The sequence below is a fragment of the Leptonychotes weddellii genome, chromosome 12 (assembly GCF_054177405.1).
Source record: "Leptonychotes weddellii isolate Sample4059 chromosome 12, ASM5417740v2, whole genome shotgun sequence".
NCBI lineage: Eukaryota > Metazoa > Chordata > Mammalia > Carnivora > Phocidae > Leptonychotes > Leptonychotes weddellii.
The window spans coordinates 49,564,115-49,577,033 of record NC_138380.1 but is presented as its reverse complement, the minus strand read 5'-3'; the positions used below and the strand labels follow the sequence as shown (position 1 = coordinate 49,577,033).

Sequence of the window (12,919 nt, the reverse complement as noted above, 5' to 3'; positions counted from 1 at the left end):
TTGATATAATTTACATTAACAAACTGCTTCTCTTTAAAGTGCCAATTAGTGGGTTTTGACAGATGTATAGGCCTGTGGAACTACTGCTATAATCAGCATAAAGAACATTTCTATCCTTCAGAAAGCTTGTTTGTGCCTCTAAGCTGACAGTGTTAAAACAAAACAGTGAGGGGCACCTGGGTGGCTCAGTCGTTAAGCGTCTGCCTTCGGCTCAGGTCATGATCCCGGGGTCCTGGGATCGAGCCCCGCATCGGGCTCCCTGTTCCGTGGGAAGCCTGCTTCTCCCTCTCCCACTCCCCCTGCTGTGTTCCCTCTCTCGCTGTGTCACTCTCTGTCAAATAAATAAATAAAATCTTTAAAAAAATAAAATAAAATGTCTTCCATATTATAAATTGTATCTTAAGATATTCCCATAAACTAACAGAACTGTGCAATGCTATTAAGCAAATGTTTTCCACCAATCATGTCCTTTTAACTCAGACTCTATATTTAAAAAATTTTTTAGAGCACATAAAAAGGAGGAGCACTTTCTCTGCTTCATTAGCCAGGAAGCAAAACCCCAGCAAAGTTAAATTATCAAGCCAAGGTCAGAGAATAGGCAGTTATGGACAAGAACAAGTTCCCTGCTTCCCTCTTCCAGATTTGGCTTCCTGGACAGAACTGGAAATTCACAAATGGAAATAGCAACTGCAAACACCATTTCAAGTGCTTCTGCCTAATTAGCATGCAGCCCAGAGCTGTCCCCTGGCAAAGGGTTGGGGAAACACAGTTGTAAAAGGATAAGTTCTCCATTATGGTGAAAAACTGCCAACCAATCTAATTTAGGCACTCAGCACTCAGTGAGATGTTCAGGCTGGAGCTTCAGTGTTAAAACTCAAAATTTCCTTGTACATGGAAATAAAATGAATTTTGAAAAGGGCACTGTAGTATTTAGGGAGGTCTTTGGCACTGATGACAGAAAATAATCCTGCTGGGGCAACCTAACATCCTCATCTTGAGAGTGGGACGGATAATAGGAAAAGCAATGACATACTTGAGGCCCATGGGAATTATTATTGAGTCATTACTTAAGGACTAATAATAGTTTAATTAGCAAGAGCTTTAAATCATACTTTGGCATAATTGTCTTTGTGTCATTCTCTATTGCATATAGGACATTATTCAAGAGAAAAGTCTTGGTAGTTAGAACTGGGTTCCAACTTGGTCTCTGTACTCACTTGCTGTGTGACTTTAGGATGAGACTTTCCCTAAGCTATAGTTCCCCATCTTTACAGATGGGCATGCTTTCCTCATAGGGTTTTTCTAAACTTCCAGTGAAATAATACATATAAGGTGTTTGGTAGAGGACCCAAGACCAAGTAATCATTTAATAAATATTTATTCTTTTTTATTTTCCCTAATTTATCCTATTGTATATATGGGTTTGCTTTTTGAAGTGGCAGAGTAAAATATAAATACCTTTCTGGTCTTTGAAATCTAATTGCAGGAAAGCCAAATGCTAAATGAACTAAAATTCACTTTGGGTCCTAATTTATTTTTTACTTAGAACAAAATTCTTTACAGTATAAAGTGTTTCTTTGTTTTTCTGATCAAGTACACACCTGCAATATGACTTCAGGTTTAAAAAACGTAATGTAGAAAACGCATTCCTACTATCCTGGGGCATTTCTTTTACATCCTTAACTATGGCATTTGAGGTTTTGACGTGAATAGCGATGTGATTTTTTTTTTTTTTTTTTAAGTGGGAGAAAGGAAATTCATACCTGCCAAGAGTTGGAGAGGAAAATAGGAAGAGCCCCTGGAACTCTAGTATGTTAGATTAAAAACATTATTTAGAGGAACAGAGTGGGAAACCGGTGAATATTTTGGCTTTTATAAAAAGGGAGTGTGCCTCATAAACAGGACAGTTGGAATGTATGGAAAAGTTCCAGTTAAAACAAGACACAAAGCACATGACTAATATTGCTTTTCCAAGTTAGACAAATGCAGCTTTAACCAGAATTTGCCTCAGAGGGGCCTCTGGAGCCCTCCCTGAATTGAGATTTTGATCCTTGTTGAAGTTCCAAGTCTGAAGAAGGAAAGCTATACTGGGAGATGCTGTGCTTTGACCCCATCTTTCTTCCTGAGTTTCTCTCACTTCCTCACAAATTTACCCCAGATGAGTGTCAGAAGACAAACTGATGTGCTCAGGTAAGGGAGCAAATGCAAAACTGAATTTGATTGTCTTCAGGAACAATTCTTGCTCTACATAGTTGAAAACCTTCTTGGCCCACCAAGAGAAACTTCACTGTGTAGAAAATAATATCAACTGCAAAGTCATTTTTGAATGCAAAAAACAAGTATTCTTTGTACTCTTTCATCTCCTTCCCACACCTAAGAACATATGTCAAAATATGTAAAATAGAAAATATACATAAACATATATGTGTTCACATATAAAATCTAAAAACAGTCACAAATTTCAACCAGATTTCTGCACTGTACCTGTCCTTCAAAACCTGTCAGGCCCTCCTTCATGTGATGAGATTCCTTCATTACTAACTCAGGGCATTCCCTTTCTCCTGACATTTCCTATAACCTTAGCATGGATTGCCTTGTTTATTGTTTTCATTTCTTGTTCTTCACCACCAAACTAATGTGCATTTAGGGTGATCTTAGACTTCAGCTCACCTGAGAAGTTCGAATTCATACCGTTGCCCCAGTGTACTTAATAGTGCCCTCTTTCAAATTAAAAAGTGTTCTTATGTAGAGCATAATTTATACAGTTATCCAATGTATGCTGCAATCAGATCTTTTTCAAAGCTAAATTGACTAAAGTGTGTGTAAATGAATCACAAGGAAAGGCTGTGATATGACCTCACCAGACCAGCCTTCTTGTGATGGCCCATTTCAACACAAATGAGCATGATTTGTGGCTTCACAATGGTTCTTGTAAATTCTATCATGAACAAGAGTTTTGCTTTTTGCCATCCTCGCCCACTTTAACTTCTGACTCATGTTGGGATTGCCCCAAACAGGGCAGGGCAGACAGATGGAATCCATGTAGCATTGCCCTAACATTTCTTAACCTGCCCAGCATTGCAAGTAGCTTTCCCCCCTGCTTTTGTTCTCTAAAAATCTTTATGCTAGCAGAAAACCCTACTGAACTCATGTGAATTTTTTCTATGTAACAAGGGAGGTTGAAACTTTTCCCTGAAACATAAAGATTACACATAATAAAAACCTAATAAACCTGGTTAATGAGAAGAAAAGATTAGTGTGATTTCATAACGTCGGCATTACAAGGAAGTTGTGCTCAGGAAAAACTACTCAACCTTATAGGGATAAAGAACATTTGCTGAATTGAAATTTGATTTAGATCTGGGCAATAAGAAAACAATAAGTGAATTAATTGGTGGCTTTGCATCTGATAATGGTAGAATTAAAAAGTGCTATTTCAATTCAGTATCATTCCCATCACATATTCAGGGTTCTTTAGAAAGAAATTACCCTTGCTTTAAAATAAATCAGTAGAACTGTACACTATCAGAAGACCAAATGTAAAGAAACTTGTCACTATATGTTGGTTTGTGTTTTTTTACATTTGAAAACATCAAGATGAGTTCATCTAGATATGAACTCATCCAGATAGGAGTTCATCCAGTAAGCATAATTATATTTATTGCCTTTTACAATAAATTGGTTTTGGAAATGAAGTTTTTTTTAAAAAAATGTAAATAATCAAGAGCTATAAAAACCTAAGAAATTAGACTGCCAGGTCAACTTCAACTTAGAATATCATGTATTCATCACAGATTTACTGGGTGTGTACCAGATGCTAGACTTGGATACTGGGGATAGAAAGAAAATATATGTAAGCACCTGTCCTCCAGGAACTGACAGTCTCATAGTCTTATTTTTCCAAGGAAAAACAAAACATATCTCTTCAGAGTGGATGGTCTATGTCATGTAAAGTAATGTTATGCTTAACATTTCTAAAAAAGCATTTATATTAATCCTGCTCAAGTCTTTGTTTTATTATCTTGCAAAACTCAGGTGAATTTTCCTCTTAAATCAGAAACAGTTCTGAGTGGGGCACCTGGCTGGCTCAGTCCATAGAGCATGCAACTCTTGATCTTGGGGTTGTAAGTTTGAGCCCCACATTGGGTATAGAGAATACTTTTTAAAAAAAGAAACAGTTCTGAGAGACAACCCAGAATGGGGGCAGCAACTCCATGATCCTGTGAGGGGCCAGGACATCTTTACCTTTGCCATTCTTAGCATTGGCTTCCATGCTTAGCCCTTCCATTCAGGGCTCAAGATGGCTGCTACTAAACTAGACATCCTTAATAGGGCTGGTACGCCATCCCCAGTTGCTCTGAGTTCTGGCTGTTAATGGCTCACAGCTGCCACATTCTCAGAAAAATGGCCTCCATCAGAGGGAGCCACATCGCTCAGCAATGTGTAAAGTTTAACCCACCCCAACCCTCTCTGTGCTGCCCTCAGTCAATGGCTGACTGATGGGATGGTATAAAAGCCAGACTTCCACTTTGCCCCAAAGTGGGACAACTTTGTGGTATGATTTGTGCTCCGAGTTCTGGGTAGAATCAGGCAGGTTAAGACCAGAATTTGACTGCAACAGTATCTTTGTGCCTTTTCTTTCCTGACCTTACCTCACTTCTCAATAGATTGCTTGCCAAAAGTCTCTATCTCAGGTTCTTCCTTTGGGGAGCTAAGACTTTTTTTTTCTTCTTATAATGTCTTCATTTCCTCACCCTTTCTTCTGAGCCTCTATATACGTATTGATCATTATCATACCACTGCCTTTTTCTCCAAATATACTTTAAAACTATGAAACCTAATCGCTGGAACAGCTAACAGAGAAGACAAAAAAGAAAGGAATCCTAGTAGTTTTTGGCCAAACATAAATATGGGTGTATGTTTTTTCAAGTGCAAGTAGAGGCAAAATTATTTAGACAAAATGTTTTTTTCCCATAGAGATACTTATTTTCATTTCCATGGCCTGAATGCTTATTTGCTACAAGTTTGAAACAAACAATATGGTAAAAGCAAAGGAGAGAAAAATACTCTAGGTTGGGTGTTGCTGCTAGAGAGTCGTATTTTCTGAATGTATAATTTAGTAGCAAACCTCAAATACTAAAGTGAATTTTTCAACTAATTCTATATGAGCACAGTTGAAATATGCATTTGTTGCATAAAAATTATTTTAGTAAGCTGAAGTTTTGGCATAGATGTATTATTTTAATTCTTTTAATAATATCTGCTTCTTTGTCCATTTCAACAGTAAAATTATGTTTCATAGTCTAAATGCTAAGTAAAAGAGCAAATGCAAAATGTTAATAAAGAATGTGGCTTTGTATTATGTTTATATGAAGTCCAAGGAAAAAAGCAGAAGAAGAAGAAAAATACAAATAGTTGTACTATTATTTCCTTGCTCCCTGTTTTTGCGATACTCCCTCAGTCATCATAATACATCTCTTCTTCAGAGCTTCCCTACTCAGATCTACCTTTTCCAAAGAGCTTCCTATGCTTCTACCTTTTCTCCCTTGCCCCTTTACCTAATCTATCTTAAAATTTAACTGACTTTGGTTTTGTTTCCTGTGCCTGATTTTCAAAGAAGTAGTCCTAACCACCTCTTCCCTCTCTATGTATTTGTAGGAGTCTTTATGGAACAGCTCCTCAATCAAAATTTGGAATAACTGGTAACAGCAAGTGATTAGAACACTAATCTATTGCTTCATTTTTATTTTTACATCAAATGATAGCATGATAAATTTTTGTGCAAAAGAGAGCTTTCAGTAATCAGGTAATGTATTTTGAAGATATCTGTAACAATTACATGGCCGCAATATACAGCTAGAACAAGGAAACTCCAAAGTTATACTCTAAAACTTATTCTTTGTGCTCAATTTGCCTGGTTTTGACTGCTATCAAAGTAAAGTATGTATTCATTGTAAGAGCGTTTACTTTTATCTTTTTGTTAAGGAAGTGGCTTTATATAATTATCCAAGTTTAATTTAATTTGTATAGTAAATGCAGTTAAGGAAATGATACTCTGAAAACAAAATGCATTTCTCTATTCTTCACAAATCATTCTGTCTAGTCCTAACAGGAGAATCCAAAATGATTGATTCTGAATATTAAGGACTACAATCTTTATCAGTTTTCATTGTTCCTTCTTCCAGATAACTTTGGGCATCCTTTAAATTTTGTTGAAATTTTGTGGTGTAGACTTCAGAGCAGAAAAACATTAGAAATATTTCCAAAACTTTCACTTTCTCTGATCACTTGACTTATGGAAATATCCCAATCTAAATGTTGAAACATGGGCTTTTTTAGTTACTATTTTTATTATTATTTTTTTGGTCCATATTCTTTTTCTTCTTACCTCTATAGATTAAACATTCTCAAAATAATCTGAATAAATGCATCATCTAAACAAAGAATATCTAAGTGACAGTCATAAATATGTAGTTTCCTGATTTTTGTGTACTTTATCCTGTTGATGATAGATATTTATTATACTTTATGACAGACTGTTATAAAGGTCATTTTACATGCGTCAGAAACATTTAATTCTGGGAAATAATTAGAAAAATATTCAGATTAAGTCAAGGTACAAATTGAAAAATGTGAACAAAATGAAGGTGTTGTAAGAGTGTCTACCATACCCTAAGTACTGTGCTTGGCATGCTTATGCTTGCTCATTTCATCTCATATCAGTATTTTGATATAGGTATAGTTAGCCCTATGTTACAGTGGAAGAAATGGAACCTCAGAGAATTTAGGTAACTAGCCTAAGAACACATTGCTCTTAAGTAACAGTGCTGTGGAAATTTGGAACTTTATTTCCAGTAACTATTTAGCAATGCTACCTCATCGTGTCTGTTACCTCCAGTTGTAATAGGAGTAAAAGTAAGAATCTCAACCCATGCTCAAAGATCAAGGAATAGAATTTTTCAGAATGTACACACTTACAAGATGTTAAATCATTTACTAATTTCTGTCTTGGTAGCACATTTTTTTAATGACATGGGATTGGTGAGGCAGTTAGGACTAAAGGAAATGAGAACAAAAGAGGGTTCTGAAGACATATGGTTTAAAATATGATCCTGCTTCCATTGTCTTTCATAATTTCCTTTAAGATCCACAAAAAAAGTATCCTTAATAAAAATACAATGCTAGAACATTAAGAATATAGTGCTATGCCATGCCACTGAACAAATAGCTGAACAGGTAGCTACCACTGTCTTAGAGTGGTAAGAAGAAACACTCAGGCACCCCCTCTAATGAGGTGTCAGTGCTGAGAGCTGCTAGGAAAGCACCACTGGGAAGCAGCCTCCTATGATGTTGCATCAGGGATGGGGCAGCCAATGAATGGAGTCGACCTAGAGGCTGATGATAAACTGCCCATGTCGGTAAACAGCACTCATGCATTGATTGATGTGTGCTCAATATAAAGATTTCTATTTACATGGGAGGATCTGACAGACAGACAGGAAGACACACACAGATCCCTTTAGCACATATTGACTAACAGCCTCCATAGTAGCATGACCATTCAGTGTAAAGAACTGTTCTAATTGGTGTGATATTTGCATGTTAGGTATTTATTTAATGTGCGTTTAAAATGAAAAAGAAAAACGCTTACAATTCTGCTTACCAAAGTGTATCTGGTTTGTCTTGTGTAAAGTCTAACCATGACACTCTCCAGCAGTAACATTTGACATTATTCCCATGGAGTTCAATTTATGGCCTTTCTCAGGTCTGCAGAATCGTAAGGTCCGCCTCCTCCATATCCATTTATGGGATCATTTTTCCTATAATTATGTAGACTGAGAAATGTCAACCCTGGAACCTGGGACATAATAACACGACCAAAGTTTCTACCCCTCTTGGTCATCATTCTTAGGTGGCTGAAGTCTGAGAACAGAAGTTGGCAGTAGAACTTTTTAAAACAAACGGTCAGAAAGCAGACTATAAAGAAAGATTTTTGCTTGTAAACCCATTATTTACCACTTGTGTCTTGGAAGTAGGAGACTGACCTAACCTTGAATCTGGGTTAACTTAGGACACAGTCACACAACTATTAGAAACAAAGACCACGTCACAGAAGCGGCAGCTTCCCTTCCAAGAGAGTGCAATCTTTTTTTTTTTTTATTCTTATGTTAATCCCCATACATTACATCATTAGTTTTAGATGAAGTGTTCCATGATTCATTGTTTGTGCATAACACCCAGTGCTCCATGCAGATTGTGCCCTCCTCAATACCCACCACCAGGCTAACCCATCCTCCCACCCCCCTCCCCTCTAGAACCCTGTTTGTTTTTCAGAGTCCATCGCAAGAGAGTGCAATCTTAACTGCGAATGCCAGCGTCCTACCTACGGAGTGAGGAAGTTAGTCAGGATTGGACTGAAATAGACTTACTTCCACATTCCACTCAGGTCAAGTTTAAGAGTTGGTAAAGGCCAAGTTAGGTCTGCAAATGTGCTTGATTTCTTTCTGAGAACAACTAAAAAGGTCACTCTGTCCTTTTAGTTGTCCTGAGAACAACTAAAAAGGTCACTTAGCACCTTTTATAGTTTGGCAGGCTAAGCCAGATAGAAGGATTTTAGGCTATGGCATCTTTATAGTCAGATGGCCACACTAGTGGTAAAGACAGCCCAAAACAGTAATTATTTTTAGTCCTCGGAAATCTAGACCAGGTCTGGACAAATCAGTAAAGAAGTTTGGATCATGTTTATTAAAAGTTGATATAGGGGCGCCTGGGTGGCTCAGTCATTAAGCGTCTGCCTTCGGCTCGGGTCATGATCCCAGGGTCCTGGGATTGAGCCCCACATCGAGCCCCTCATCAGGCTCCCTGCTCGGCGGGAAGCCTGCTTCTCCCTCTCCCACTCCCCCTGCTTGTGTTCCCTCTCTCGCTATGTCTCTCTCTGTCAAATAAATAAAATCTTTAAAAAAAAAAAAAAGTTGATATAAAGCCAAGGACAAAGGCTGCAAGGGACACAGAGAGGAGATAATAGAACAGCCATTAAGAGTTAAGAAGGGATGCTTTTGGCTTAACTTGGTTGTCTAGGGAAATACAGGGAAGGGCGCTCACTACCACCTCAATTAGTACCTTTCTGCTATACTTACTCCCTTTCCTATAGTTCCTCTTTCTCTCTTCCCACTGCCAACGCCCACCCCATGCCACCTTCAGGTCACTGCTGTTTTAACTGTGTATTCTAGAATGTCGGGGCAAGTTGAGAGAGAAGAAAAAGAAAAACTGATTGGATGGGGACAGCTAGAGATTTTGTGGCCTTGATCCCCTTTCAAGCTACCATGTCCCTGTGTGATTATACACACACACACACACACACACACAAACATACGTAGTCCTCTCTCATGCCTCTTTCATTACATTTTTTAAAAGATAAACACAGATTAGAAGAAAGAAAATGAAATGGCAAAGAGATATACTAGATCTCACTGCCTCTAGGGATCATCCTTAAACACATCCTCTTCCCCTAACCCTGCCCTTCCTCTAAAGCAGAGTGAGAAGCCCCTCACTATGTTCCCATAGTGCCTTGGTGATATCTCTCTTGCTGTGCTTATCATACTGTATTTTATTCTTTGCTTATATAGTTATCTCCTCACCTGGACTGTGAAATACTTACAGCTAGAATGCCTGTTATTTGCCTGTGAGTGAGATGAATGGAATGCTGTGATTTCCAGTGTCCTTGTGACATTTCATAGTAAAGGATGGACTGTAGGAAGTATGTGATTATTCCACTAAAAACTCATGATAAAATAATTTATGACTCTTTCTTTATTGTATTTTATGTATTTAAGTTCATAATGATGAGTCTCTTCATAATGATATAAGTAGTTAGTGGCCACGGATAAAGGTAAAGAGTTTCCAGGCACAGCTATGTTATTAACATATATACAATGTTACTATGTCACAGCTAAGTGTGGGAATCTATGGGAAAGTGAACTGGTCATGATCTTAAAGTGATCTTAAATTGGGTAAACTAAAACAATTCAGCCGTCTTAACTACTTTATGTCTAAAATGTTGAACCATGCTGTTATATTTAGTTCTGGTACCCATCAAGCCAAAATATCAATATTAAGACAATCGAATTCCCGAATTACTCTATTATGTCATCATTTCTCAAGAAATCAAGGTCATTTTTCAGAAAGTTCATTCACTAGGACCCAACATGGATTGACATGTTCAGACTGAGGTCTGTATATGACTATTTTTACAGGAAAAATTCTAGATCCCAAAATGCCTTATTAGTTCAGATAATATGAAATACAGTGAAACTTCAGCACACTAAAAAATGTGGAGTGTCTTTTACTCTTGTAGTAGAATACAAGCCAAACCCCAAACCTAACTAAAATCACATTTTCATCACTGTCCTTTTTCCCAGCCTTACAAAACCAAATAATAACTATCCAGGAAATGTTGTATCTGTTAATTATAATGCAGTTAACCTTACCTCTTCCCAAAGAAATTATATATGTTTTTAGTATTTACTTTAAACTATTGGTCAGTTTGTTTCAGTGTTCAAAATACATTTTGGTCTAGAATTGTATATACTTCCCAATAGGATAGTAACACCTCATTTTATCCTCCATTACAGAAGACAATAGATGTACATCTTCGAATGCAGCGTCCTGCACCAAGTGCCTTGCGCTGGGTCCGGAATGTGGATGGTGTGCTCAAGAGGTGTGCCTTTTTCTTTCTTTCTTATTTCCTTATTTTTCTTTCTTTCTTTCCTTTCTTTCTTTCCTTCCTTCTTTCCTTCTTTTCTTGTCTCCCTTCCTTTCCCTTTTCTTCTCTTCTCTCTTTTTTGCTCTTTTCTCTGTTCCTCATGGTTGACCTTCTCTCTAGGCATGATTTCATTGCCCTAGTATTTTGTGCCTTGAAGGTGCATCAGGAAAAAGAAAGATACTGCTGAGCATCAGGAAAATTTTATTTGGTTTTATGTTTGGAAACAGCATATCTGGCTTAATAAAAAGTGTAACCTTTTCATTAGGAAAATTATGGTAATTTTGAAATGAAATGCAAACCATTTTATGTCTCCCATCTGTTCTATAGAGAGAATTGGCAAACACAGAAAGTGACTTTTGATAGGTCAGTAGGCTTTGTGTGAAATTCTTGCTGCAGCTTGGGGCAGTAGGTTATATATGCAAGTTGGATCATAGTCTTGTACTTGCTTATTAAAGAAAAGCAAGTTAGTTTATTGGTTTGTTTCATTTGTTTTTACTTGAAATACTTAGAGATAAGTTATTTACTCCATTTCATAACATTGTACATCAATTCGCCAGTTACTTATGAAAAATGGGATGCTTTTCCTTTGACATGTGACCCTATTCATGCAGTACTGTGTACATTTAAATTCTGTGGAATGAAGAATAATTCAGAAATTGTTTATTGTTCAAAATTAGTGTTTTTCTATTCTAACAAGAGAAACATAACCCAATAACAAACTTCTTAGTAAAAAAATTATAATGCATTCCTTCTTTCTTGGCTGTGAAGTTGTTTTGTGAATTTTTTCTTTTCTTGGTAATCTTCAGTCAGAACTACCTTATATGATAAGTTGTAATGAAGAAGCCATCTACTAATCTGGGGGTTCTTTTGTGAAATTATATAGGTAATTTTGTATTTGTTTATGTAGCTCTTGTGAATTGGAACAAATAGATCTTTAATGGTCTTTTGCTTGACATGAAAAGAAATCTCTAGCTTTTGCCTCCTCTGATTTCGCTCAAAAACTGCACCTACCATCATCTTTCCAGCTTCTCCTGTTACTGCTTGCCCTTATGCAAGGGGAAAAAAGAAAGCTGAAAAGTAGCAAAGGATGGTGGACATTACTTTCTTCTAAAGCAAGTCAGGAAAGAGGCAGGGGAGGGGTTCAGAAAATAGTAGCCATGTCTGAAAGTAAGTGTCCCTCCTACTGACAACCCAAAGCCTTCTTGGATATACTCTAGGCTTTACCAGTGAGAAAATCAGATGTCACTCAAAACTAGCAGTGCTTCACCAGAGCCCATGGAATCAGGCAATGTCAGAAAGAGGACAATTCCAGAGTTGCTAGTCCCATCACCTCTGATGACTCAAATGACCAGATAGAATTCACTCTATTCTCTGAGCCTCCCTTTCCTCATCTCTATAACCCTGAGTTTGGAGTTGGCTTCTAGGTTTTCTTGTCAAGAATGTTTCATGGCTTGATATTTCCTGACCCTCAGACAATATTCCATTTTAGATTTTTACTAAGGAAGATCCTTAGAGCCATGAAGTTTATGTCAACTTGATACCAGCTGCTGAGAACTTTAGTCAGTATAGTTTAGAGGGACTTTCAAAAGATGGTTAAGAAACCCATTTGTCAGCCAAATGTAACATCCCAGCCATTTAGAATGCTAAGTTCCAGAGGGACCCCTTTCTCTGATACCGCCGCTGGCACAGAAGAGCTGGAGAGGCACAGTTATAGGATTAGTAAATGTCAGTCCTGCCACAAGGGGAAGGATTTTGAGTATTCAGAGAAATTGGTGGCCAAATGCAAGGAGGTAATCCAAGGGAAATGTCAGGTGTCTGCCGAAGCAAAGGAGGCAAACCCATGTCTGCTATTGGCCAAATGCTTCAGAAGAGGATCTCAGGAAACATTTGGAAATCAGCTGGCTGTTCATGTTGCAAAATATTCTTCTATGTAGTGTAGGGTCATCTCATTCATGTATTGAAAAAGCAGGCTCTGAAATGAGATCAGCTTGGGTTCAAATCCCAAGGCCATCAGTTTCTAACTGTATAAACTTGGACATGTTACTCTAACTACTCTGAACCTCAGTTTTCGCTCAGAAATAATAATTGTACCTATGACATGCTGTAGTGAAGATTAAATGAAACAGAATGTGAGAAGCATTTGACCCACGTATTGCT

The 12,919-nt window shown here is 37.5% G+C and overlaps 1 protein-coding gene across 1 annotated transcript in view; it reads left to right on the top strand.

Annotated features, from left to right (window-relative positions):
- The window catches only part of ITGB8 (integrin subunit beta 8), a 79,152-nt gene that overhangs the window by 18,509 nt on the left and 47,724 nt on the right, over positions 1–12,919 (top strand). Inside the window, exon 2 of the mRNA XM_081800436.1 lies at positions 10,632–10,717. Within this exon, the coding sequence (XP_081656562.1) occupies positions 10,632–10,717 (86 nt within the window). The remainder of the gene's footprint in view (positions 1–10,631; positions 10,718–12,919) is intronic.